This window comes from Cygnus atratus, chromosome 1, assembly GCF_013377495.2.
Source record: "Cygnus atratus isolate AKBS03 ecotype Queensland, Australia chromosome 1, CAtr_DNAZoo_HiC_assembly, whole genome shotgun sequence".
Lineage (NCBI taxonomy): Eukaryota > Metazoa > Chordata > Aves > Anseriformes > Anatidae > Cygnus > Cygnus atratus.
Window position 1 is genome coordinate 43301055 of NC_066362.1, and position 26841 is coordinate 43327895.

General features: G+C 54.3%; 3 protein-coding genes across 4 annotated transcripts; 2 read left to right on the forward strand and 1 right to left on the reverse strand.

The window, feature by feature from the left end:
- Positions 1-469: 469 nt before the first annotated feature.
- On the reverse strand, positions 470-6767 carry CENPM (centromere protein M). The gene is made up of 6 exons (XM_035544270.2): positions 6651-6767; positions 6264-6343; positions 4812-4910; positions 3714-3793; positions 2606-2697; positions 470-1773 (listed from the first exon to the last, which is right to left on the reverse strand). The coding sequence occupies exons 1-6, from the start codon at positions 6705-6707 to the stop codon at positions 1648-1650; spliced, it is 534 nt and encodes a 177-aa protein (XP_035400163.1). The 5' UTR covers positions 6708-6767; the 3' UTR covers positions 470-1647.
- Positions 6768-8970: 2203 nt separating this feature from the next.
- Positions 8971-9177, forward strand: SMIM45 (small integral membrane protein 45). The gene has a single exon (XM_050708190.1). It carries the CDS (start codon positions 8971-8973, stop codon positions 9175-9177), a length of 207 nt encoding a protein of 68 aa, XP_050564147.1.
- Positions 9178-12253: 3076 nt separating this feature from the next.
- Positions 12254-26691, forward strand: SEPTIN3 (septin 3). 2 transcript variants are annotated; one of them, XM_050713129.1, is made up of 11 exons: positions 17654-17816; positions 18038-18166; positions 18906-18987; positions 19570-19707; positions 20057-20174; positions 20632-20727; positions 22143-22242; positions 22552-22603; positions 23875-24006; positions 24345-24407; positions 26661-26691. In XM_050713129.1, the coding sequence occupies exons 1-11, from the start codon at positions 17654-17656 to the stop codon at positions 26689-26691; spliced, it is 1104 nt and encodes a 367-aa protein (XP_050569086.1). The 2 variants fall into 2 exon arrangements, with proteins under 2 accessions (XP_035400008.1, XP_050569086.1); XM_035544115.1 differs by lacking the exons at positions 24345-24407; positions 26661-26691 and adding an exon at positions 12254-12521 and having other exon boundaries at positions 17625-17816; positions 23875-24010.
- The last annotated feature ends 150 nt before the right edge of the window (positions 26692-26841 follow it).

Consider the following 26841-nt stretch of genomic DNA (forward strand, 5'->3'; position numbering starts at 1 on the left):
AGGACTGCCAACACTCACAGCTGATGAAGCCCGCAGTGCTGCTTTCTGCTCACGGGCAGATGTCAGAAACAGACTAAGCAAAACAGCACGCGCAGCCAGAGCGCTGCACCTAGGGATGTTAAAGCAGACTAGCAGGGATTCAATAAATTATACCAAAGGGGAGCTTAGCAGATTCTCTCAAGACTTCATTTCTACCTGGCATGCAATTTTGGGTAAGCAACATCCCAGTATTTCAAGAAACGCAATATTCTGGCAGGTAGTTCAATTCAGTTCACAGGAAGGATGATATTTGGAAAGCTTTTGCCACCACCACGTGGCCAAAACGGTGACTGCAGCCCAGCAAGTAACTGAACTGAACATGCAAAATGCCAGCAAGGACCAGTTTCACTGCCAGGGCAAGCTGGGGGAACATGTTTGTAGGTTTTAGAGCCCATACCACACACCTAAACAAAGAACACACGAAGAGCTATTAAATATTATACATTTTATTAACTTAGAAATCAAAAAATCTGACAGTAAGAATAAGGCATGAGTTACTGCTGATGGGAACCTACTAGTTAAGGGACTATACTCAGTATAAGCCCAGATTCCAAGCCGACACCATATGTTTTCAGTATGCTGCTATAGTCCAGTTTGCTGTGTTTCATCTCTGGCTAGCCCCAGAGCACAGAGCCTCAGCCCTAAGGACGCTGGAGAGAAAAGTGCAGTCCTGTAGCTCTCTGGAGCTCTTTACTTTGGGAAAAAGATCTGATATCCACTAGAAGCTGCATGTTTCTCCTTCAGTTGCATACCTGTCAGGGCTGTAACACAAAGTACTGCTACACTCTGAGTTACAACCCTCCTCATTTGTTGACTCGGAGGTTAGATCTCTCTGGAGAACTGCTCCTCGGTTTGCAGGGACTGACTTGCAGCAGAACAGTCCACAGCTGTCCAAATCACGTTATCGTGGGCTTAAGAGACAGAGTCTTTTTTCTCTAAAGATATAAAAGAAAGCTAAAGTGCTAGATTATCTTCTTTAGTCCCTTCCTCCCCAATTATGTATCAGGCACGGAAATGCTGAGCCCTTCACTGGGCAGATGCTCACACAGCTGGATCATTAACTGCCAACTGCAGTCTATCTAGAAGCTGCAGGACAGCCTTCCTCACCCTTTTATTCTCTTGGTGGGGAAACAAAATCTGGCACTGAGGTTTTGCATTAGTCCCAAGTACTGTATTCCAATTGCAAGGAAGCAGAAGCCTGCTGCCTCACCTCTAGTACTTTTGGTCTACTGGAACTAAGATATTCAACCATGACACACAGCATTTGGGATAGTGGGCTGTTATTTTTGATATTCTCTCACTAAAACATGTAGCTCCTGGCCACTGGCAAATAGGCGAAATCTAAACTTCATCATGAAATGGGACTCAGATGTAGTAACAGTTAGGGATCCCCAATTCAAACTATCCTCCCTCCCCACCACCTATACCTTATCCACTCAACAGGAATCAAGCTTTTTTGACAGGCTAGCAACTATAAACAGCTCTGCATGAGTGCTTGTAATAAGTCAGGCAAGAAAGCTTCCTAAAGTGATTCCAACAACAGCAGCAGCTTGAATGCCTGGAAGTAAAGAAAAGTGATGAACCGGTACGAATTCTCACAACAAGAAGCTAGTCATCAGCAGAGCTCCTCATCAGCGAGCCAAAAGTCAGGGCAGAAACTCCTGGTACGTGACCAGCACAGATCTGTAACATCCGGAGAAGCCGCTGAGCGGTGGTAGCTTGTATCCTTTCCAACTGGAAACAAAACGGAGAAGTTATTTAATCAATATCAGAAAAAGAAAAGCACTGCTTAGCTGTGATAAAGAACTGTAACCAGAGCTAAGTATTGTTCAGAGCTGCTATATAAAGAGGACACCCATGAGATCCATTTACTCCCCAAACGTTAGAAGAGGTGCAGCGTTCTGCCAGCTGAAAACCCCAAGAAAGTTTCAAGTGCCCAAACTCACTAGCTCTGATTTGCTGACAAAGGGGGGGGGGGCAAACAGAGGAACTGCCAAAGGCACAAATGTTATCTGCTGATAGGGAATTGGTCCCTGAGGATGGAATGATGCTTAAATGGAAAAGTAAGACGTGCCCCTGCTGAATGCCAAGCTCTCCTGCCAGCTTTTTCCAGTTACCTGCTTGGTCTGAAGAGTAGCGTATCAGACTGCAAAACAGCCTGTGAAGCGACAAAGCCCAGATAACAGAAGCATTGTGAAAGAAAGAATAAGAATAAAAATAAAAATCACAGAGCAAGGAGCTCAGGGGCTCCCAGGAAGAGAAAATGCTTCAAGGAACAAGAGTACCAAGGCTTTGCGTATCAGAGAAGTTTCTCATAAATGTAGACCAGGTTTTCTGAGGCTCTGAAGCGGCAGAGGAAGGTGCAGAAAATCGAGAAGACCCATATCAAGGACAGTCAGACTCCTGTACTTGTTGAACGTGCCCTGGTAAAAAGTCTGGTCTCTGATGCTACTTTTGTGTGACAATAGCATATGTAGATGTACTTATTGCTAATGTAACGGTGTTACTAAAGATCAGAGAGCAGTGGAATTTACAAATCCCTTCCGACACCAAACAGGCATCTTACCTCCAGCTCACATAACAGCACAGGACTGCAGTAGACGTCTCTCAGTTTCCAGATGGCATTCATCTCTATGCCGCAGTTATTCACCCTGCCAACTACGGAAAAAGTTTTTCTGCATTACTAGCCCCATAATCATCACTCAGTGAAGAAAAGTACTGAGAAATTCTGCATCTGCAAAATGATCCACAGCTAATTTTGAGGGCATCGTAGAAGGTAAGGCACCAGTGAGCAGTACAAACAGAATGGTGCAAGATGTGCGGTGGAATTAGCACAGAAGTCTTTCATAATACCGACAGCAGGAACGGTATCGCCACATTACTGGGTGCTGTAATGTTAGCATTTGGGATAAGGGACCCGTCAGCACACTATCAGCAGGAGCAGAACCTTCCACTCGTTAATCAGAAGCCCTCCTGGGGTATCGCAGGGTGTTCATTTCTCCAAGGACTTCCCTCCATCAGGAGAGCCATAGCACAAGGCAACACTAAGGTTCTTCCTCACCCCCAAATTAGGCCTCCTGACCCCCAAATCCCAGGGACACAGCAGGATGGGATGGCCCCTCCAGCTCCCCCGAGCTGAAGCAGGGAAGTGATGCAGGAAGCATCCTCTCCACTCAGGAGACAGAGGGAAATATTAGAGACACAATGGGGCCAGACAGCACACAGCAGGTATACCAGTCTTGTATTAAAATTACACTTAATAGTTTAGTAGCTCATCCATTTAGGTTCGTTTTATTACCACAGGATCACATGCTCCTCGCTGCTACTTGAGACTACCATTAAGACTGATCTGCAAGAGCAGATAGAACAGACTTCTGCAGTGGCACAGAAAAAAAAAATTAATAACACAATTCATATTCAGGAGCGAGGGACAGACAACAGAGGCCTGAATGGCAAAATCAAAATGTAGAGGTCAAGTGAGCACGAGAGAATAGAACCATATTTTAGCTAAGAAAACAAGAACAGGTAGATGAGCTCAGATTTAACTTAAACAAAGCTTTGATAAAGCCACTGGCCGCCGTTGTTTTGTTTCAAATTTAGCCACTGCCTTGTTTTAAGGAAAGCAATAGTGAGCTGTGCTGCTCAGAGAGGGAGAGGGCAGATGCCTTACGTACCCCCGGTGACAAGGAAGCATACTTTGCCCAGGAAGAAGCTGGCATCCACATAAGCTAGCGAAGCTTCAACATTCTTCAGGCTGTCAGAAAAGCACAGACAATCCAGTTGGACAGGGAGGTAAAACCAGCACAGCACAAGGACAAAGGGAGTAACGTTCAGAAGCGCAGCTGGAAAACCAACGATGTTAACATCTGCCCATCTGAGAGCCGGCAGAACCATGCTTTATGTTAAAAGCATGGCATCAGAGACCTCTGAAATACCCACAGCTGTTTAATAATCCATAAAATACCTTTTCTACCCGAGACTCAACAGTAAGACTTTGGTTTGAACAGTGCCCTCCAAGGTTTGTGGACACTAAGCATCCAAACTCGTTAACATCCAGCCAGACTTCAGTACTACTTAGGCTCTTTCAGCAAAGGCAACCCACACATTTCTGCAGCACCATCTGTGCTGTAAGGATGCAGCTGGGCCTGTCATTTTGGTAAATGAGAGTCCAGGATCATCAGTCAAAAGTTAAGTAAGTAAGAAAATGCTGACTTCTGTGCCCAAGCAAGTCTTTACTTACGGCCTGGGAACACAAAAATGATTTCTACAAAGATGAGCATGAGATGAGAGAGAGATCAATCCCTGCAGACCTTTATTTTCTGCCTGGGGACTTGTGCAGTGCTGCTGCCATTTGGCCAGTGGCGTGGGAACACAGGCACAGCACGGGCTGGTTATTAGGTAGCCCTGCCCAGCACGTTTTAGCTGCCAACATATTACAGAACTTTAAAATTAGATAGAAATGATGGCGGGGCTGTACAGACAGCATCTTTCCAAAGCTCAGTTCAGATCACCCCCTGTCCAGGAAGAAATTCTGCCTGCTCTGCTACAGCACATGATGCACATCACTAGGCAGAGCAGTTCAATCCTAGTCCACTGCTAGAGGGAAAAAAAACACTATATGCATCACCGAGCTCTTCTACCACAACAAGTCTTGGGTTTAAAATCCCACGATTCTGACAAAATAAATAAACAAATAAATAAATAAGTAGATTTAGTCATCAATCCACGAAGGAATAGCAGCTTCCCCTCTCAAATTTTTGCCCTCCTTTTACCTGTATTTGCTCTTGATGTCAATAATAAATACGATCAGATCTATCCTGGGCCGAAGGTGATCCCGCTCTGCCGGCAAGGGGAGGGATGTTGCAAGGTGGCTGAAAGATAACGAAATTTGCCAGGTTAACCAAATAGCTTGGCAAGGGAGCGTCCACACAACCACAACCACATCGCCATTGCTGTTCACCATATAGCATAATTAGCTGGCTTCCCGCTAACTTGGAGTTCTTAGGCACCGAGGAGACACAGTGATTCTTTAAAGTTAGATTCTCATCCCTTAAGCCTATTCATAGCTTCTGGCAGCCATGGACTTGCTAATCTCAGATATTTATAATGGGAGGTTAATAGAGCGTAACAAAACTCAGAAAAAGTCTCCCCCCAGAGGCATGTGACAGCCAGCGTATTTCCTTGTTACCAGACCTTTCTAACAAAGTGAGCCCCAGCGCTTTACCTGTGTCTTTTGCTAGACAGTTACAGTTAAAGTGTGCCAACGCTTGCACGTGCACAGCCAGTTTAGGTGCCCTCCTACACAGCAATGACACCGCCATACACCTGTGGGAAGAATTATGGGGTTTGGTGTCTCTTCCACTGGGGGGGGGGGGGAAGGCATCTGTAGCGCGTGTCTGGGCTTTTCACAGGGAAGAAAGTTGTCAATAACATGTTTTTGGAAGACCGCCCAAAATATAGATTGGAAAGACTGAAATTCTGGGATTTTTGTTCTTTTCCCAACCCGCTTCGTCTCTGGAAGCCAAAAGAGACGCGCTGCTTTGGGTCTTCTTGGAAGGTATTGCTTCTAGCGATTAATCTTAAGGATTTTGGCTTTCCCCAGCAGCCACAGACTACAGTGAACGCTTCCTTCTGTCATGGATATGTGGCTTGTAGCTCGGCCTGCCAGTCTGTGAATAAAGGTGCTTTGTTTCGGGTGAGTGAGGAAGGTACCAGCGGACAGAAACCTTCTGAAACTAAGGGAAGCCACAAGCAAGATACGCTCTAACACCCAACATGCTTAGAAATTTAAGAAGAAGCTGTGGCGAAGCGAAAGTACCAGATTTCATTGTCTGAAGAGGAAAAAAGCTGCACGGTTTGGATTTCTGTATTTAAACCAACATCACCAGATGATGTCAGGAGCCTTCAGACATGCGAAGGCTTTTTTTTTTTTTTTTTTTTTCCCTTCCCCAGCAGGAAGAGACGCAGAAACCTGCGATTCCTCTCCCAGGCAGGCCTGCCAGATGAGACGCATTCCTTTGCGAGGCGCGTAACCCCGAAACACCCCCAAAACTGCGCAGGGCCGCTTCTCCTGCTGCGCTACGTGAGCTTTTGCGTCCCGGCTCCCGCGCTCTCCGAAGCGCCCGGGGGCAGCCGCCCAGTCAGGGCACCGCGGGGCTCAGCAGAGGCTGGGGGATAAGCAGCGAGAGGCGGGCGGTTACCGTACGGCGGCTACGAGCACTCACATGCTGATCTTGAACTCCTTCCGCTCCCGCAGGACGGCCTCCGCCAGCCGCTGCTGCGCGCTCCCGTCCGCGCCCACCAGCTGCGGGCGGCAGGCGGCGCGCTCAGGGACGGCCCCGCCCACCGCCCCCGCCCCGAGGGGGGCGCGGCCTTCGTTTGCATACGGCCGCGGCGCGGCCTATCGCGGCTCGGGGGGAGGGCGTGGCCAGCGGGGCGGGGGCGTGGCCAGCGGGGCGGGGGCGTGGCCAGCGCGACCGTTGGCGCTGTGTGGGGGGGGGGGGGGGGGCAGGGACGGGAGTGGCGGCGGGGGCTGGGGTGGGGATTGGGACGGGGGTTGGGGTTGGGGTTGGGGATTTGGGGTCGGGGACTGGGGACCGGGGCAGCCCTACCAGCAAGGCGGCGGAGTTGAGCGCCGGCAGCTTGTCGAAGGGCCGCACCGCCGCCATCCCCGCGCCGCCGTTCGAAAGACGCCGCGCGCCCCGCCCCCGCGGTGACGTCGCCCGCGGGGGCGTGGCCTCGCGCTGGGGGCGTGGCCTCGGTCGGGGGCGGGGCTTCGGTGGCCACGCACGTGCGGCGGGCACGGGGATGCGCGGGCTGTGCCCCCTGCCCCGCGTGGCCCTGGGGGGGGGCTCGGGTGGCGCAGGGGGGGCTCCGCCGGCCCCGCAGCCCCTCGTAACCCCCCGCAGGGGGCTGGGCAGGGGGGCCGGCCGGGCCACGGCTGGGAGTCCGGTCGATTTTTGGGTAACGCTTCTGGGTCACAGCGAAGATTTCCCTGTGTACGCAATAAATAAACAAATAGATAAATAAATAGATAAATAAACAAATAGACGGATAGATAAATAAGTAAATAGATAAATAAATAGATAAATAAATAGATAAATAAATAGATAAAGCAGCTGGGTTGTCCCCATTTCCATGCTGCCGAGCAGCTGAGGCCCACTGTGGCAGCTGGAGCATCCCTCCCGGTACCCAGCACACGGTGCGCTGGGAGCATCCCCCGGTACCCGGTGTTATGGCAGCATCCCCCGGTACCCGGTGCGCTGGGAGCATCCCCCGGTACCCGGTGCCCGTTGCCCTAACGACGGCTGCTGCCTCCCCAGCCCTGCCGCCGCGGGGCTGCCATTGGCGGCGGAGCGGTCCCTCCCCCGGGGAGGGGAGGTTTTCGGGGGGGTCCCCGGGCCTGCGCTGGGGGCAGCCCCCCGGAGCCCCGGGGGGGAAGCGGCCGCCCGTTATCCCCGCCTCCCGCCGCCGCTTGCCGCCGCCCCGCTCTCCCGGAGCGGCGACGCTTGGCACCGGCAGCGGCGGCGGATGCCGGGGGGGAGCGGCTGCATCCCACTGCCTGGGCCCGAGGAAGGAGGTAGGGGGGTGCCCGGGGCGGGGGGCTGCGGGCCGGGGGCTGTTTGTCCCCACATCGCCCTCGTCAGGGCAGGTGCGTGGTGCTGGGGCCCCTTCTGGACCTTAGATGGGGGGTAAAGAGGGGCTGAGATTGACCGGCCCCGCAGGGGTTAACGCGCGTTTGGTATCTGCAGAGATATCTGCTCCGGGAAGGTGACATCTTCCCAAACGGAGCTCCCTCTTTTCGGCATCTGAGGTCAAAATCTGCTCATTCCCTCTGTGCCCCCCCACCCCGAGCAGAGCGACACCTCGTCCTGCTTGGCCCTTGATGGGGGCGCGAGGCGGTGGAGCTGGGGAGGATGGAGGGAGGATGCAGCGGGGGCTCTGTGGGGCTGCTTTTCATTGCGGTGCTTTTGGATGACAGCTGTTTGAAAAGCGGGAGATTTGGGAAGGAAATGAGCTTGCTGGCTTTTGTCCTGTCGCCCGTTGCACGTGGGGGGGGTCCAAATCGGGTTTTCCTCCCCAGGCTGCTGCATTAAGGAGCCGAAACCCACTGAGGTCTCCCCTGTCAGGCAAGCAGGACAGATATACATCCAGCATCTGTGCCAGTAAGTGGGAGGAAATCTATTTTTTTTCCTCTGATGCTGGCAGTTTCTTGCTATGTTAGCAAGAAGTGCAGCTCATTTCAGATCTAAACCCCCCAAAAAATAAATGTTATTCAGAGGGCAGAAATAAAAGTCATCTTCGTTCTCGTGCTTCCTGCTGGTGGTCTTTGTGCAGGCAGGGATGGAGGCTCGTGCTGCAGGAGGCATTCAGCAGGCAAATGCTTCTGGGCACGTTTGAATTGATTGATTGCTTTGGTGTAAACAAAAAAGAAAAAAAAAAGAAAAAAAAAACCAGCAAGCTCTGAATTAAATTAGTTACTGTGGCACCAAATTAACCAGAACCCACGCCAACACAGAAATCACAGTGAGGAGTAAGTTGGCAAGCAATGCCCTGCTTCTTCCTCCCCTGTGCCAGCAGGGATGCTGCAGGGAGTTTGCCTTCCCGAGCGGGGGCCGTGGGGCAAAGCAACCCCTTGTGTTTGAGGCGTTTGCTGGCAGAGGGCTCCAGTTGTGGGAAAGGGCAGCAGTGGGGAACGTGCTGGCGATGGTCAAATGGCCTGCACGAGGTGGGGTTGGGACATGGGGGACACAGCGAAGGTCCCAAGGGAGCCAAAACAGGGTCCAGGTGCACAAGATTGCGATGGAGCATGAACTGGGAGGCAAGAAGTGGTGTGGGGAGGCTGGGTGCTGTTCCCACTGCTCATGGCAGAGCCTGGCGGAGCTGCTTTTTGGGTGCTATGAGAGCTTTCTCCTCTTTTCTGCAGCAGCCATGCCCCACTTCCTGGACTGGTTTGTGCCTGTGTACCTGATGATCTCCATCCTCATCCTGGTGGGCTTTGGGGCCTGCATTTACTACTTCGAGCCCGGACTCCAGGAAGCCCACAAGTGGCGGACGCAGAGGCCGATCATGGAGCGAGACCTTCGGAAGACGCTGATGATTCGGGACAACCTGGCCTTCGGGGTGCCCGAGGTCTGATGCCCCCATGAGGGGCTCGCTCTCGGCACCGCCAGGAGAGCCCCTCCGGGTGGCAGAAGGCTGGAGGTGGTGGGGTGACAGCCTGTCCCCTGTCCCCTAGGCTTGTGTAGGCCGCAGGCTTGGGGCTTTCCATGTGCTCGTAGCCTGTCCTCGAGCCAAGGACTTCTGCTCCCCGCCATGGACAGTGTCTCCTCGGGGAGGCTGACGCATGACTCACATGAAGGGTCCCACGATCATCACCTGAGCTGGGGCTGCTGGCTTCTTGACACAACCTCAGGTGGTCTCTGCAGGGCTACGGGAGCCTTTCTCTCCTGGTCGCTGGTTAAATCTAGACCAGCCTGCTGAAGTCCAAGGGGTATTTTGGGGGGAAGTTAATTTGGCAGCTTTCAGGCCAGTCCGTTGCTTCAGCTGAGCTCATCACAGCGATCTCCGTGCTGGTGGCACACCGCTTTTCTGTGTGGGTGTTGGAGACGGAGACTTCAGAGCTTAGCGCTCGCAGGCTGACGTTTCCAGGTGCTCTACATTAGCACCGAACCTTTGCTGAAGAGGTTCCTGCAAGCCCCACATCACACGGGGCTGTTCTGCAGTTCTCCACGAAGGGGCAAGGCCAGATTTGTCATGTGAACTTCTGATCTGCCCGGCAGGACACATTTCTGCGAGCTGGCTTCTTCAGTCCCCTGCACCCAGAGCCCTGAGGTGCGGATGGGCACCCGGCCTGCTGCCACTGTCCCCTAGCTGTCACCCCAACGCCAGCTGTGAACTGTTCTCCACCTGCTCGTGGCTGACAAGGGACACTGCAGCGTTCAATGACGTGGGCCAGCGGCTGCCCCTTGTCCTGGACCCAACCCCTACGATGTGGGTCTTGCACAAAACCCCACATTTGTGTTGTTTGCACTTTCTGTGCTTCCCCGGGACTGAACTTCCACCAAAACCCTGCACAGAGGTGTGATGCTGGGTCTTTGTGGGGCATTCACTTCACTCCTGCACGTCATGCTCCTGCCTTCCCCTCATGCCTTCCTTCTTCTGTAGTCCCAAGGGATGAGGAGAAGGCACTGGGCTGATCAGAGTGATGTGCTGTTTGGTAATACTCCGGGGATGAGAGGTAATGTTTAGCTCTAAGGGTTTTGGCTCAGGAAAGCATGAGTCAGGACATCCTGTAAATACCCAGGGTCTTTCTGGGCCATCTCATCCCCGCAGAGTGCAGTAGCACCACCGTTATTTTCCGCACCAAACCCAGGCACACTGGTGGGAGTTTTCTGTCTCTGTTTCAAGCCAGAGAAGTCAAGAGTCCTTCTGTTCAGATGAAACCCAGGGACCTTGATGTGAGTACCCTAACTTGGGAGTCTCACTCAGCAGGAAAGTGGAGCGAGTGGGATTTCTCCTGCACCAAAATTTGCGCTTGCCCTGTTGAGCAAAGGCTCAAAGTGCAGGTGCAGCCTCAGACAGGTGAATCCCACATATTTTTGTGCCTTGGTGACTCGGGGCTGTGAAAGGTACTGCACTGCTTGGTTCCAGGTGCCACCCTCGGCTGCATAGCTCACACCCCTGCCCTCCCATACAACACAGCCACAGCCTCCAGCACCTTGCCCTGACCGTGCCAGAGCTCGCAGTGAGGGCTGCAACACAACCGGACCCCAGCCGGAGAAATGGGGTAGCAATAAAAACTTCTGCACTAGGGAAAGGGGCTCGGAGAGGTCGGGGATGGACTAACCCATCCCTCTGCAACCCCCAAACCCACTTTCACTGCTGAGTCAAAAGAGAAGAGCGAAAGCCACCAACCTGGTAAATACGAGAGGAGCAGTGGCTCCGGGTGGGAGGTGTGAGCTAGCAGCCCATACTGCAATGGGGCTCGCCCCCTCGGCACCTCTTCCCTCCTCCGTGGCATCCCCTGTGTGAGTGCTGCCCGATTTCATCTCTGTTCTGCCCAGGACTCGCCGCAGAAACCGAGCAAAAAGCAGCAGCCAAACAGGATGAGGCTGCACTATCAAGTATTTATTTACCACCCCTGGCTTATGTTTCACGCTGTTTAGCCCCGATGCAATCAGTGTTGAGTCAGGTATTTCCCACAGTCACCAGGTTTTTCACTGTCAGCAGTGTCCCAGCCCTCCACAGTGGATAAAGGTGTGTGCAAACCACGCGTCCGCTGCTTTGTTTCCATTCTGTTCGCCTGAGAGCTGCCTGCCTCCAGCCCAGGGCAGCCAGCAAGGAGCACTCTGTGGTTTGGTTTCTCAGGGCAGCTCTCCATCGGCAAGCCTCCTGTGCTGGGCACGCTGACGGGGTGTCTGGGAACAATTACGCTGACGGCAAACTCTGGCTGAAAACTGAGACCGTGTCTCCTCTGTGAGACCTGTGCAGCTGTAGAGACCTCAAGGGAAACAGTCGCAGACACTGAATTAAACTGCATGAAGCACTAGAGAAGACACTTAGTGCTGGAAACACCAGGCAGCACCAGGTTGGTCTTTTCCCCCTTCTCTTTCTCTTTCTCTGCACGGTGCATAGAAATTGCACTGCCTGGGCCCCTTGCCTATGCAATTGATGAAACAGTGGTGATCCCAGAAATTGTTAAACTGGAATCTGCCATTAAAAAAAAAAAAAGAAAGAGAAAGAGAAAGGGAAAACATTTCAAAAAATCTTTTTTTTTTTTTTTAAATTGCACTTGTTTTTTTCGAGAGCCATGCTCCCGCCAGCAGGCCCACAAGCACTGATGCATTGCCAAGCAGGCCGCGGGGCCGCGGCATGGGGCTGCCCCAGAGCACAGCCTCCCCTCTCCCAGCCATGGGGCAGGCCTGGCGGGGGGCATGGGGCCAAGAATGCGCCGGGGCGGGGGTGAGAGTGGCCAGGGAGCGAGCGTGGGGGCACCTCGGGCCGGCCACAAGCGGCCCATTGTGGCGGCCGGAGGCGGGCACCGCTCGGGCTGCCCAGGAGGACGGCAGCCACTCGGCGGAGAGGGCAGCGGCTCCTGGGGCACCCTGGCAGCCCCCAGCCCGGCAGCAGGCAAGGCCTGGCCCCTGCAGCCATGTTGGCCCTGCTCAGCCCAGCCTGATCCCTGCCCTCACGCCTCTGCTTGCAGCCCGCCATGGAGGAGGAGGTCTCCCCGGGCCCTCGCCCGGCCGGCCCCAGCCGCATCCCGGGCCCCCCGCTGCGGCGGTACGGCCCCTCCGGGACCCCCACCCAGCGGAGCTGCCTCTGGGTCACCCTGAGGCACGGGGGGACCCCCTGGCAGCGGCTGCGGGGCCCAGCCCCCATCACCCCCGTCCCCCCACGCCCCCGGCACGCTCCGGGGCCTGGCGGGACTGAGGCTGCCCCAGCGGAGAAGACGCTGGGCACCGGGGACCCACACACCGGTGGGTCTGCGCTGCGGGTCGGGCCGGGGGCACCCGGGGGCTCGGTGTGGGGCAGGATGGGGGGCACGGGGGCATCCCCTCTTCCCCAGTGGTGCTGAGGAACAGTGGAGGTGCTGGGGGAGAGTGGCATCTGGAGGGGAAATGTGGCTGGCTGACCAGCAAGGTCCCAGAGCTGGCAATGTACCAGGAGCAGCGAAACTTTGGTGCCCCAGCATGGTGTGGCCATGGCACCTGGTGGGGACTGTCGGAGAAGGGAAGGGACATCTCCCTCTGAAGCAGCCGGACCAGGCAGGAGGGCAGCCAGGTGACCCTCACGGCTCCCCAGACACAACTGGCAGCACCTCGCCCCGTTCCCCGCACACGCGTGTGCACACGCACGCACGCACACCGGTACACACACAGGGGATGGCCGTGCCTCTGCACCCAGGGCCGGCAGCCGGCAATCGCGGTGCCAAGGGAGGAGAGGTTTCTCACGCCTCCGCAAGCAGAGCTGAAGGGCAAATCGGTCTCAACAAACCGTTCCCAAATTCCCTCTCCGGGAGACCTTGCCATCCCCCAACCCCAGCAAACACCCGTGGGGCTGAGTGGTTTCTCAGCCACGAGGGGTTAAATATCTCCCCGTAAACAACAGCAGCACCCGGGGATGCTCTGCGGCCGCTGGGGAGCAGGGAGGCAGAGGGCAAGAAGAGCAAGTGCGGTGTGGGGAGGGGGGGGCTGCGCCTTGTGCACCCGAGTGGGTCTCTCCAGGGTGCGTGGAGCCCACCCGTGGCAGCCCCTGGTTCCCAAAGCTGGGGCTGGCTGCGGGGAGGGTGCGCGGGGGGAGATTTTGCAGCGATGTTTAATATTCAGGTCACATGACGATGGCAGCAGGAGCAGCACCAGCATCCCCGCTCAGCTGAAATAGCCGCTGGAGAAGGAGGGGAAAAAGGAGAGGGGGGAGAAGAGGACAGGGAAGAAAGAGAGAGAGGTAAAAGCGGAGCTTCGTAGCCCACCGCGCTGCGCCAGCGTCAGGCTAGGAAAGTGGGGGGAGATCCACCCCCTTGGGAGAGTGCTCGGAGACAAAGGGAGCTTCATGTTCAAAGGTAGGATGCTCTGGGCTCGGCAGGGCTGGGCGATGCCGGAGGGACGCTCGGGCTTTTTGTGCACGCAGCCTCCGCACGCTGCCGAGCCCCGGCTGCTGGGGCTGAATGGCTCTGAAGGGCAGCGGGGGAAATGGGTGCTGGCTTTGTGGTTTTTCTTCTCGTCTCTCCGTGGTAGAGGTCTGGCATTGAAGGAGAAGGAGCAGGGGTGGCGGTTGTGGTGCTGATGCGGAGTAGCTGTCGCCAGGGGCTGCTCTGAAAGAAAGATATAATCCCAGCTGGTCCAGGGCTGGGGAAAGCCCACGAGCTGCTCTGCCACTGGCTTGTCCCTTGCCACTGACAGGCAGCCGCTGCCGGGGCAGTGGGGACGCCCTGCGCTGCTCCCTGGGCATCTGCGCAGGAGCCAGCAGGCGGGCAGGGGACAGGCAGCTCCGGAGGGATGGACGCCCTGGTCCTGGGGTGCTCAGCATCCTCTCTCCTCGGGGTGCAGCCCAGGCTGGGCCAGCTGCCAAGGGTACAGCCCCTTCACCTCCAGCTCCTGCATCTCCAGAGGCTTCGGCACACGGTGCCCTGGGTGGAATCGCTGCGGCCCCGGCAGAGCCCGAGCCCTCTGCAGAGCGGTGAGGGCACGTGGAGGAAGGGTGCTGCCAGCAAGGCTGCGGCAGCCCAGAAGGCTGGGATAAGTTTCCCTGCCCTACTCGAAATGCCCAGTGATGCTCAGGCTGTGGAGTGGGACATGGGGCTGGAGCCACACGGGTGGCAGGGGCTCGATTAAGACACACGAGTGGGTCGGTGTCCCCGGAGGGCCTTGTGCCGCACGGGAGGAGAGCCGCAGCGAGGCCGTGGATGTGTTACGGGGGGGTTGAGCAGCCTCTCCATGCTCTGGGAGATGGATTCGTGGTGCTGGCCGGCTGCTTCCAGCCCTCCCTCCCTCTTGCCACTCAGACAAAGGACGGAAGGCAGGGGGAGGGGATAAGACTGTATCTAGGTTATCGGGTCTGGCCTGCCCCAGGACACAGGGGATGGAAGTCTGAGCCCACGGCCGACCCGCAGGGCTGCCTCCATCGCCAGCAAGCTGCTGCAGACACCAGGGGCGGGTGGATGTGTTGCAGGAGCACTGGCCTTCCCGGAGAGGTTTTGGGGTGGATTGGTGGGTGCTGGAGGCCGGAGCCGGCCGGGACCCCTCCGGGCACCCGCTGCTGCTCCGTCCCTGCTTGCCCTGGCCCCAGGCACTGCGGCTCTCCCTGCAGCGCCCGGGAGCAGAGGTATCGCCAGCAGCCGCCCTCTTAAATCAGCTTCTCTCAGCAGGCAGAACAAAGCAGCAGGGAAACGGGTGGGAACGCCAACAGCGGATGCGAGTGGTTAACCTTGGTTAACCCCCTTTTCATTATCAGCTGCACTGACCGTAGCGGTCTGTCATGGATTCATTACGGGGAGCAGCCAGGGGGGCTACGGGGTGTGCCTAGGGTGCATAATGCTGCCTCTTGACCATTCGGTCAGAGCTTTAATGAGGCTTCAGAGCAGCGTTAGCGTTACATCCCCTACAACAGAGCCGTTCCCAGGAGAGCAGGCAGGCACGTTTCACGTCTTAAAGTGCCTCTCACAGCTCTGGCTCTGGCCCTGCACGCCCTGACCCACCGGCTGGCCGGCCCTCAGTTGGCTCCTTGGATTTCTCCGTGGCAGTCAAGGGGTGGAAAATCACCTGCATGAAGCTGAGCCCTCAGGTGCCTCCTCGCAAAATGGGCTGCCTTTCAGAGCCTTTCAGAGCCCATTCAGCCTTTTAGAGGCTGAATGGGAAGGCACCCTACGTGGAGAGGAATCTCCGTGGTTTGGAGGGTGTCATCTCCCCTGTGACCTTGAATGTCCAAAATCAAAACTCCCAGAGCTGCATCAGTGACAAACAATTCAGGGAGTATTTAAGGAGACCTCTCGGCATCTTTTTTTTTTTTCCTGATCTTGGGGCTTTTTATAGGTGCTCAGGCTGTTGGGACCTGACTCTGAAATATCTGCTTCAGCCACAACAAGCTCCTGGCTCCAGCAGCGAAGCCTGCCAAGGAATGGCCAAGTGTTGCAATGTCCACAGCAGAGTTAGCAACATCTGGCAGCTCTGGGCAAGTTGTTCCTCAGCGCAGAGAGCTTGAGGGATGAGTTATCAACCTTTTGGTGAGCCTAGAGGTTGACTGCCAGCTCCTTCCTTCCGTCCCTGGTACAGGTGGCGCGGGGCGGCCCAGGAGAGGACGAGTGAAGGGCAGAGCCCTCCGTGCTGTGCCAGAGCGATGGGCTTTCCTGGCTGGCAGCAGCTTTGAGAAAGCTGGAAAAAGACACGGGGAGCCTCGGGGGAGGCTGTGTCAGCAGGAGGGGCACAGACCGGCTGTGACGGCTGTAGGAACGGATTGCAGCTGAGAAGCACTCGGCTAGGCAGGCTGCCTCCGCCGGCAGCATGAGGAGCTCCCAGCTGCCAGCCCGGCTTGGCCAATGCTTCGTCTTCTGCCCTGGTCCCTGAGGGTGCTGCTCGCTGCTGCAGAAGAGGGTGGTGATGGCTCAGAGAGCCCCTGCTCCGTGGGGAAGGGCAGGAAGGCATCCTCCTGCAGGCCACTCCCTGCAGGCAGGGTGAGACGGAGGTGGCACAAAGCCCCGACCCTAAGGACGTTACCTCAGGGCTGTTCACAGGCTGTTCACCTTCCAAGCAGCGTAAAGCTTATATAAAATGTGTTTTTTTCCCTGTGTAGAGCAGCCTTTTGTGTCTGCACAGACGCTTTGATACAGCAGGCAGGGTCGCCAGCCACCCCCACAGCTAGCCCTGTCCAAGAACAAAATCTCCCTGGCCTCTCCCCAGCCCCTGACCTGACCTGGCCGAGCTATCTGGGACCTCGGACTGGTTCTGTCAGCGTCCCCAGCCCCATGACCTCTGAGTTGTCTTCTTCCCCAGGAGGCGTCTGTCCCTTGCCAAGTGGCAGTCGCCTGAGGGATCTGCTGAGAGGAGCGAAAAACCACCACCAAAATAATGGAAAGGGGTAATTTAGTGTGAGATACTTGAATGGGAGCGGCATACAGAATAAGGGGAGTGCTTAGCAAGCGAAAACACATGCTGTCTCTGTCCTGGAAAAATAACCATCTAATGAGACAAAGAATGGGGGAGCCGAGTAATTAGGGTGGGAGAGGCTCCAGCTTGCAGCTGGGTTGTATGTGAAGGGTATTTGGTTCCCGTCCCCTTCATCTTCCTTCCCAGAGCCAGCCCTCACGCTTCCCGTCCCCACCAACTACAGCCTCTCCTCCAGGCCCTGTCCTCTCCCAACCTCGGGTTCTTCCTGCGGTGGGTGGGAGCTGCTCACTAACGAGGCAAGAGATGGAGATGAATGGCTGAAGCCCGCCCCAAGCTGTGTGTGCTGTCATCCAAAAAAGAGTTGGAACGGCTGGAAAGCCTGAAGGGCCTTTCTCTCTGTCAGTTTGTTTTGCATGGAAGGAGCAAGGACAGGAGGGAGGAGAGAAAGGCGCAGCTGATTAGCTTCTTGGTGGGCATGACACAACCCACCGACCTGTGGAAAGGAGGCAAGCATGGAGGTTGTTGCCATGCTTTGCATTTCCAGCATTGCCTTATTCTGTGGAGCTCAGCACAGAGTCGTGCAGCCTCTCCCGGCAGGGGCCAAGCTTGCAAGTCCTCACATTAAATCCCAAATTCTGTTTCAATGCCAGAACTTGACAGATGATCATTTTTGAAAGTCTGTTCCATTACGAATTTCATGCTGAAGTTGGAGGGGCAAGCCTCTAGTGATCCTGATGAGAACTGGGAGGCAAATCAAATCAAATCTAGAACGATAGGTAGAAGAGTACTCTGGAAACTCGGGTGGATGTTCCTCCAAGAAGAACCTTACTGCTAAAATCTTGCTGTTCAAGGCAAGGCTGTTCAAAGGCTCAGCAGCCCTTGAAATGGACACGCAAAGTTGAACTCCACCCCTGAGACAGGGCAGCAGGGAGGTCCCTATTATACCTGAGTGATGATTTTTCAACCTCTCTCCCTGTGCAGGACCAGTGGAGAGCAAAACCGAAGCAGCCATGTCTGAGCTAGTCCCAGAGCCGCGACAAAAGCCAGTAGTGCCGATGAAACCCATGGGCATTAATGCCAACTTGCTGGGCTACATCGGCATCGACACCATCATTGAACAGATGCGCAAGAAGACCATGAAGACAGGTTTCGACTTCAACATCATGGTTGTAGGTAGGCAGAGACCAGTGGAGGTACTGGGAGCCATGGCTGGGTGCTCCCCCGTGAGGCCAGGAAGGGAGGGCAGGAGGGAGCGGACAGTGCTTGCTGTAGGGGAAAGGACAGCTCGCACAAGGCAAGGAGATACCTACAGCCCTTTCTCCTGCCAGCCTGGCTCCATCCCCTGGGCCTGCTGTCAATGCATAAGCCACGAGCTTTTTCTTTGCAATCCTCAGGTCAGAGCGGGCTGGGAAAGTCGACGCTGGTGAACACCCTCTTCAAATCCCAGGTGAGCCGCAAATCTTCGGGCTGGAACCGGGAGGAGAAGATCCCCAAGACAGTGGAGATCAAAGCCATCGGGCATGGTAAGAGCCAGGCTGCTGGGGTGCAGGCAATGCTGATGCTTCAGCACGGTCCAGCAGACGACCCCAGTATCCTGTGCAAGCAGTACGTTGCTGTAAGGCAGCCCTTTCTCCATGGGAAGCTGAAGGAGAAATGCCAGTTTTATGTGACCTCAGACCCAGCCAAGGATTTTCTTAAACAGTGATGCATGCCACTGATGCCATAGCCAAAAGTAAGAGGTAGAAAAAGTGCTACAGATATTTCTCTGCCAAGACATTAGTCTGCACGTGTGGATTAACCTTATGATAAGTCATCCCCACCTGCAGACATTTACTGGTCTATGCCAACCGCACTGATGGGCCCCATCCCAAACCTAGCAGAGCACGTATCGTCATAGCAAGACATCAGCACAGCTGCTAAAACAGTGCAAAATAATGAGCGTCATCTCAGACTCAGGATATGTATGGAGGGGAGGACAAGCTCTGTAAATAGGCACTACCCGTGGGCCACAGACTGAGCACAAATCTGTTTTCCTGCAGCAGAGGTGTATAATGTAGCTTTTGTGCAGGGGTTACCAAAATTTGGAGTCAGGAGCTCCACTGGGGTCACAAGTGCTGAGGCATGACCCAAGCTGACCTGGTCTTGCTTGGTGGGCAAAGATAAGGGCAGAGAGCTCTTGTTCCATTGTAGGGCACAGAGACATGTTTCATGCTGGAACAGGCCCCCAGGGAAGCGTATGATTGTTTGCAATTTCTTCTCCAGTTATTGAAGAAGGCGGTGTCAAAATGAAGCTGACAGTGATAGACACCCCAGGATTTGGAGACCAGATCAACAATGAGAACTGGTGAGTTTTACCCAGTTACAGGACCTTGCAACCCCAATAAAGGGCTGCAGTCAAGTTGATACCTGGAGTGATGCTCATCTGCTTGGCCTGGAACGTGTCTGGGATTCTGTTGTGCTCAGGGGGTCAGTAATGGGGATGTGAAATTGTGAGCACCATGGGTTTGCATGCATGATCCAAATCACTGCCAGGAAACCAGGCAAAAAAATGTAATCTCCTTCCCAGGATGAGTTCCCCCAAATTCTACATATAGCTGAAAATTGAGCTGTTCTGCCCCAACTCAGCCAATCCATTTTTTTCCCAGATTTCTCCCAAAGAGCAACCTTCAGCAGCCCCCCGCCATGGCACCAACAGGTCTTTCCTTCCTCTCTCCACTGATTTAACTGCTGATTTCCATTGTGGTTTGCAAAAGCCTCTCATCACAGTTAGAGAAAGTCTTAAACATCTCTGCTGATGGTGAGATGCTGGCGGTGGATATATTTTATGCCAGAGTTTGCTTTGCTGCTGTCAGAGCTGGGAACACTGTAGGCAGGAACATGAGGAGATTTGTACCTGTCTTTTAATCTCTCTCTCCCACCTTAACAGCTGGGAGCCTATCGAGAAATACATCAACGAGCAATATGAAAAATTTCTGAAAGAGGAAGTGAATATTGCAAGGAAGAAGCGAATTCCAGACACACGAGTGCACTGCTGCCTCTACTTCATCTCCCCCACAGGCCACTCGTACGTACAAAGTCCCCTGTCCTTCCTCACCCCCTCTGTGCCTCTGTGGCAGGCATACACCCTGCACTGCTCGGTCTCAGCCGCACAGCCAGGGGTCCTGCCCATGGAGCTTAATTTAGGGTGCTGCAGAGCTTAAAGGAGTCTGGGATAACAAAGGCAGGAGAAATGCCACTGTGTTTTTTGGGAGGGGGCAGGATGGATGGGAAGGAGGAGGAGCGATCACAGTAGCAGCAAGAGGGTTATGTACAAGGGAGGTTTTGCTGGTGCCCCGATGCTGGGAGAGTCACTAGGATGAAGGGCGAGGAGGGTAAAAGTGACGCCTTCCGTGTTGTTCATTCTTGGGCTGCAGCCTGCGGCCTTTGGACCTGGAGTTCATGAAACACCTCAGCAAGGTAGTGAACATCATCCCGGTTATTGCCAAGGCTGACACCATGACCTTGGAGGAGAAGATTGAATTCAAACAGAGAGTGAGTATCTCTTCTCCTGCATGGGATCCCTCCCTGCCCTGGCTGGGAGATGGGAGAAATGAGCTGTATCCTCCCTGCTGGACTGCAGCACAGCCCCCAGGGACGCAGTCCCACAGTCCCACAGAGTCCAGCACGGGATTGGTGGGTAAGCCCTGCCACTGTCCTGAAGATACAACTGCCCATGGCTCTGAGGACACCTGTTCAAGGGGGGGTATCCCCGTGACATCCCATCATAAGCTCTGTCACGGGATCTGCAGAGCCAGACAAGTAACCAGGGCTGGGGAAGGATGACTTGTCACTGCTGCCATGTGTCCTCGCTTTGCTGCACACTTCCCTGGGGACAGTCCCTCCAGCCCTTCCCCGCTGGAAGGATCTCACAAACACATCTACCCAGCCATCCTGCCTGCCTTCCCTTCAGACTTGTGTTGCTTGTGCTCCAAAATGTCTCTCTGCCCAGGTGCGCAAAGAGCTCGAAGTAAACGGAATTGAGTTTTACCCCCAGAAAGAATTTGATGAGGACTTGGAGGATAAAACAGAGAACGACAAAATCAGGGTAGGAAACATTTTATTGTGGGAGGGGAAGGGGGGGATGAGGGCTGGTCAGATTTAATGAGTGTAAAACACATGTCACTGGGAGGTTTTAAGTGCTTCATGGTCCTCACATGAAAGATGCAATGGATGTAAGGGATGGTTGTTCATCCTTCCTAGTTTCATTTGTCCCTGTCGTTGTCACAGGGTGCTGTGAAGGCTGTGTGAGGAAGGACTGCATTTCTCTTCCTCTTAGTGAACACTCCGTTTGGCCTCTGTTAAGGACCTAATGGGCCAGATGTGTGGCTGATGTCCAGCCTCTGTCCCAGGCAACCACCCTGTGAGCCCTCTCATCCACTGACCAAACTCAACTTGAAAATCAGTCCAGCGCTCTGCCCTGCCAGCCCCTGTGGGAAGGCCTGTCCCATCCCTCCCACCTCAGAGAGTTAAAAACCATCTAATTTCAAGCCTGTGTGTGTTCATGGCCAAGTTGTACCCAAGACTATATCCGTGTTCTTGTGCCAACGCTGACTCAAGCACTTCTGCCTAGTGGCCCCATGCACCACTCAGGCATTCGTAGAGAACAGGTTTATCCTCTGCTGGCCTTCTTCTGGTCAGCTAAATGAGATAAACTCCTTTGACTGAGCTTCCCATTCCTCATCAGTCTGTGCTCCTAGTCACTGTTTTCTGTGCCTGCTCCGGTTTGATTTGATTTTCTAGCACTGGTGCAGGTACCCGATGCTTCCCTGTCTCTTCCGAGATCTGAACTGGACCACATCCTCTCTAAACAATTGCATCACGCTGGTGACTCGTGGTCATCTTGTGACTGGCTGGCACATGGGGTCCTTCCCCTCCTTCAGTCTTTGCTTGTGCATAAGCTCAGACGTTATAGCAGAAATTCTTGGTGTTATTCCCTAAATGCTGCTCTTTGTGCCACAAACTTAGATACATCTTCCTCTGTACTGACAGCTCCTCCTGGCTTTGTGATGCTAGTGCATTTAGTTATCCCACTCATCGTTTTTTGTGCCTAGGCTATTAATGGAAATAAGATGTCTTCCGTGGCAGTCCTCAAGAAATTCCAGGAGTAACTGCCTTGCAGCCTGGCACTTGCCCTTTCAACTCCCCTAGCTGTCACAGCCCCAGCAGAAATTCCCACCTCCCCCAGCTTAATTAATCATTTCCCATTTGGCAACACATCACACATTCTGGGGAAAGACCAGATGGGTTTTGCTGCTTCTCCAAACTGTTGCTGTTTGTGAGAAGGGCACGATGTTTCCTTCTGCACTTCAGCCTCATTGGTCTAGGTTCGGTAGTCTCTCTCATAAGAAATAAGCTCTGCAGACAGGTGCTTTCTGTTTTCTGAGGGAGATGGATGGGGAGCAGTGATGGTGCTGCTCTCTGGAAGGGGTTTGATAGGTCTCTCCATGTGTCTCTCCCCAGCAGGAAAGCATGCCCTTCGCAGTAGTGGGCAGTGACAAGGAGTACCAAGTGAATGGAAAAAGAGTCCTGGGCAGGAAAACACCTTGGGGAATCATTGAAGGTAAGGAAAAACTTGTTTCTGGGAGATGTAAGAACTTCTGCAGGCCCTAGTAATAGACTATGGTCTTGATAACATGTCCCATGATTACCTTCCCATGCCTTTTTTTGTTTTGTTTTGTTTTGTTTTTTGAAAAGAGGAGAATTCTTAGATAACTCTGCTGTCAGGTGTTGGCACAACTGCCCGTCCTTTCTGAAGTACACAGGCTCAGCCCACCTGGAGCATGCCCCACGGCAGTGACCTTGCCGTGTTCTGTAACCACAAAGGGGTTGCTGAAAATGCAAACGTAACATTTGCTTGCTTTCTTTTCAGTGGAAAACCTCACTCACTGTGAATTCGCCCTCCTTCGAGATTTTGTCATCAGGTAAGGCCATGGTCATGCATGAGCTTTCTCTTGGTGAGAAGAGAGTCTTCCTGAGACCCTCTTAGAGTGAAATAGCCCCTATGGAAGGGAAGATAAAGCACATTTCAGGCAGTAAAAGCTTCTGTGGGGTAGGGTTGGATTGAATTAAGGGGTAGTTGTGTAAGTTCAGGGGATGCTCTAGTGCCTCTCTTGACCACTATGTCAAGTAGGTGCTAGTTTTCATGTATGATCTGGATGACTTAAGAAAAGCAGAGTAATAAGCACTCCCCCTCTATCCCATTAAGGATATTAGGTTTCAAAAACTTCTAGTTGACGCTGACATAGGTCTGCACTGGAGTCTGTGACAAAGAGGCCACTACCCCATCCTAGACCATGTGTCCTACCAGGCTGAGGGATGGGCTGGAACATATGACCTGGAAGTAAAAAGCTCCTTATTTCAATCAGCTGTCATTGTCTTGCCCTATTTCTACATGTTTCATGAAGCTGTCTCAGCACAAATTATATCTGCCTCAAATTCTGTAGAAGAGCTGCAAAGATCCAGGGTCACCTCTGTTTCCTATCAACACCCTAAGGTTTTAAACAGCACCAAAAAAAAAAAAAGAAAAGAAGGGAAACACACTAAAGCCAGAGTCCTGTGGCTCACTCCACCTGTGGGGGTGGTGGTATTGAGACATTTCACCAGGTACAATGCTTTGACGTCACCATACTGCCCTCTTTTTGTACCATGGTACCATCCACAGCAGACGTGCTTTCCCCAAGTCTTCCAGTAAAAGCATCCCGACCAAGTGATGATCACAAAACATAAGACAACCCAAGACCATGGGTGTTCCATGGATGGTAGGGACTATTGCTCATGGCAGTGTTCTGCAGGCTGCAGTCCCTGGTGGACCTGAAGCTGGTGCTTCCTTGTCTCACCACCACTGGAAGCTGGATGTAAGAGTTAAGCCCTGTCTGCTCTCACACACCAGGCTGGCCAGTAGCTGTCCCACTAGCACAGGTCTGAGAGGGGGCAAGACACTGGCCAGCACAGCCAGGGATTTCAGCCCATGTCCTGCATCCTGTGCTTGTGTCCTCTTGCATTCTGATGCTTCAGCTCTCTGCTGTGTAATGGCGCCCGTACAGAAAGAGGGTATGTTCGTTAACCAGACAGACTGGAGAAATCTTCCCTTTATCTCAGGGAATAAAATGATCATCAGAAAACTAACACTGACAGTGCTGGTGTTGATTATCATATCCTCTTTCCAACCCCACGTTCATTTTGTCCTGGGCAGGACCCACCTTCAGGACCTGAAAGAAGTGACCCACAACATCCACTACGAGACCTACAGGGCCAAGCGGCTGAACGACAACGGAGGGCTGCCCCCCATGACCGCTGAGACAGAGGAAAACCACGAAAGTAATCTGTGAATGACCCCTCTCCGCTGTCACATCATGTCTCTGGATACGAAAACCCACCCCTGTTACCCTTGGCTCTACCGTGGGCCTGTCTCTGAAGCATGTGGAACATCCTCTGTGTGCTTGAGAGGGTTGTGTGCATGTGAGTGTGTGTGCCTGCACCTAACTGTGTGCCGGAGGGGGACCAAAGGCATCTCCTCCGTCCTTCCCAGACCGTCCTCATTCTTGGTTTATTTTTTTTGCACAGCTGACTGTCCATCATCTTCCTTTCTCTTGTTTCTGTGTCTCAGCTGTGTGTCTTGTCTGGGGGAAATAGGAAGGGGGGAATGATTTATGGGGGCAAGAGGGCTTTGGAGGTGGGAGGTGTGGGGCATGTTTTTATCTCTTGGAGGTATGACAAGGAGAGACTCCAGGAGAGACAGTGGAGTTGGAGCATGCAGTATCTTCACGTGATGGCTTTCTCCCAGGTCCTTGGCGGGTGGGAAGACAGACGACTGCTCAGACAGGATGGTGGCCCAGCGTTTTACCCCCCTTTCTTGCTGTGGCTTCCCGAAGGGAAATGGCAACTTGGAAGTGGATAGATGGGAGAAGTGACAGACTGACATGTTTTGTGGTTCGGGGGAAACGAGTGGGGGGAGGAGACGCAGAATTAAATTTTGGGCCGTAGCAGCTACCTGAAAAGCATCAAAGTGCTTGGGGGAAAGAGCCATATTTTCCAAAAGTAAAGAGTAAAAGAACATCAGGATGTCTCCCTTGGTCTCCGCTGGTGGTGGGAACACAAGAAATACCTTCTCACATCTGTGTTTGCTACTTCAGCAGTCTCAGCCCAGTGCTACTCCCCAGCCCCTCCTACTCCTCTCCTAGCTTCCCTGTCCTCCTCCTTTATTTTTATCCTCATTCCCTTTTAACCCTCCATAGCCTTTAACCCTCTCTTTCTCTCTTTCTTTCTCTTTCTCTCTTTTTCTTTCTTTCTTTCTTTCTTTCTTTCTTTCTTTCTTTCTTTCTTTCTTTTCCTTCCTTCCTTCCTTCCTTCCTTCCTTCCTTCCTTCCTTCCTTCCTTCCTTCCTTCCTTCCATCTCACTTTCCCTGCTCTCTCCCCTTTCTGTCTCTCCTTCATTTCCTCACAAACCTTCCTCTTCTCCAGGCCCTTTCCTTCCTCTCCATCTTCACCAGCTCTCACACCTCCTCCTTATCAATGCGCTGTTGTTGTGTCACATTGGGAAGCTGCTGCTTTACCCTCCCTTGGAGGAGGCAGGGAGGGAAGGTAAAGACCCAGGAGCAGACAAAGGCACGGCTTTACCGAAGGCTAAATGCTCACACCTGCTGGTGGCCAGCTCTTTTCTGCATGTCCCCGAGCCAGGCAGACAGCACCAGGGCTGCCTGGGCAGAAGGGAGGAGCAGAGGACATCTGAGCGTGGCAGTCTCTGCCTGTCACCTGGCTGATGCGTGTCACACAGCTGGCAGGGGCTGTCCCCTCCAGAAGAACAGCCGGGTGCATTGGCATTGCACGTGCAGAAGGTCTCGGTGTGGGACGGTAGAGCTGTGGGTACGGGGAAGTGAGGTGGTTCGGGATGGGGGGCTGGAAAGGCTGGTGCGGGAGGGAGGAAGGGGTCCCTGTGCGGGGACAGCAGGGGGTGACTCAAGCAAAGCCCAAGGTTTGTGAACAGAGCTGGTCAGGGCCAGGACTAGGACGAGGGTGCTCCAAGCCCCAGCAGAACCATCTAAGAGCTCGCGTGCACATTGTGGCTTTCTCTGGTGCTCTTCCATCTCGCTCCCACCCATCCATACATACATATCAGCCATTCTCAGCATCGCCAGGACCCGAGGGCCCTCCTGGCCCTTCTCACTCCTCTCACCACCCATGTTCATGGCTCCCAGTGCTCCACACAGCCTCGCACCCACCATCCCACCTGCGCCAGGCCTCCGAGACCCTGTTGGGATCGAAGCCTCCTCATGGCTGCCCGCAACCACCGCACGGGCCTTGCAGAAAACACCCGGTCACGCTGCGAGCCGTCCTGCCAGCCCCATCAGCCAGCGTGGCGTAGGAGCCTCCTCCCAGCTTGTCCCTCCAGGAGGCCACTCCACGAGGCCACCAGGAACATCTCAGCCTCGGCAGCCTCCATGCGACGCGTTAAACCCAGTGCAACGTGAAAGCCCCCACCCAGACACCCCGCCACGCTCCACGGTGTGGAGGTGCTCGTTCGCACAGGCCCTCAGTGGCTGTGCCACTGCCTCACGGGGACTCTTGTCACCACCGGGCCGTGTCACCCTGCCCATGGCAGGCGCTGCCGGTGCCACAGGGCACCTTGGTGGCTGCGGTACGGCCACCTCAGTGACGCTGGGACCAGCCGGGGCCGTGGCAGAGAGCTGGCACCGCCGGCACGAGTTTCCCTCGCTCGTACCCCGAGCTGCAGGGACAAGGCGGCGCGGCTCGCCCCATGTTTGGGATTTTTTGGGGTGTGTTTGTAACGAGGGGGGTTTAAGCAATGCTCTGTAATTGTGCGGTGGGCTGTTTATAAAGGATGCATAAACGGGTGGCCCCAACCCTACAAATGAACGCTCCGGGAGTGCGACTGTGTCGGGGGGTGGGGGGGCGAGAAGGGGCGGGGGCCCCGTTCCGCTCGGGAGGTGCCCTCGGAGACCGGGGCTCGTCCTTAAAAAAGGGGAAAAAAAACAAAAAAAAGGAAAAATAAAAAAAAAAGGAAAAAAAAGAAAAAAAAAGGGAAAAAAAAAGAAACGAAGCCAAAACAGTGCCCCCGCTCCGGCCCGGGCCTGGCTTCACGGCGGGGCGGGGACAGCGGGACCCGCACGCACAGGGCGCGGGGCAGCCCCGTTCCCCTCCC

What these genes read in the sequence shown, in the direction of transcription:
- CENPM (XM_035544270.2), bottom strand. Translation starts at nt 6,707, where the DNA reads ATGGCGGCGGTGCGGCCCTTCGACAAGCTGCCGGCGCTCAACTCCGCC. An exon ending in AAGGAGTTCAAGATCAGCAT is followed by an intron (nt 4,911 to 6,263) that starts GTGAGTGCTCGT and finishes GTTATCTTTCAG; the next exon opens with CCACCTTGCAACATCCCTCC. An exon ending in GACATCAAGAGCAAATACAG is followed by an intron (nt 3,794 to 4,811) that starts GTAAAAGGAGGG and finishes CTTTTCTGACAG; the next exon opens with CCTGAAGAATGTTGAAGCTT.
- SMIM45 (XM_050708190.1), top strand. Translation starts at nt 8,971, where the DNA reads ATGCCCCACTTCCTGGACTGGTTTGTGCCTGTGTACCTGATGATCTCC.
- SEPTIN3 (XM_035544115.1), top strand. Translation starts at nt 12,254, where the DNA reads ATGGAGGAGGAGGTCTCCCCGGGCCCTCGCCCGGCCGGCCCCAGCCGC. An exon ending in AGATTGAATTCAAACAGAGA is followed by an intron (nt 20,175 to 20,631) that starts GTGAGTATCTCT and finishes CTCTCTGCCCAG; the next exon opens with GTGCGCAAAGAGCTCGAAGT. An exon ending in CTTCGAGATTTTGTCATCAG is followed by an intron (nt 22,604 to 23,874) that starts GTAAGGCCATGG and finishes TGTCCTGGGCAG; the next exon opens with GACCCACCTTCAGGACCTGA.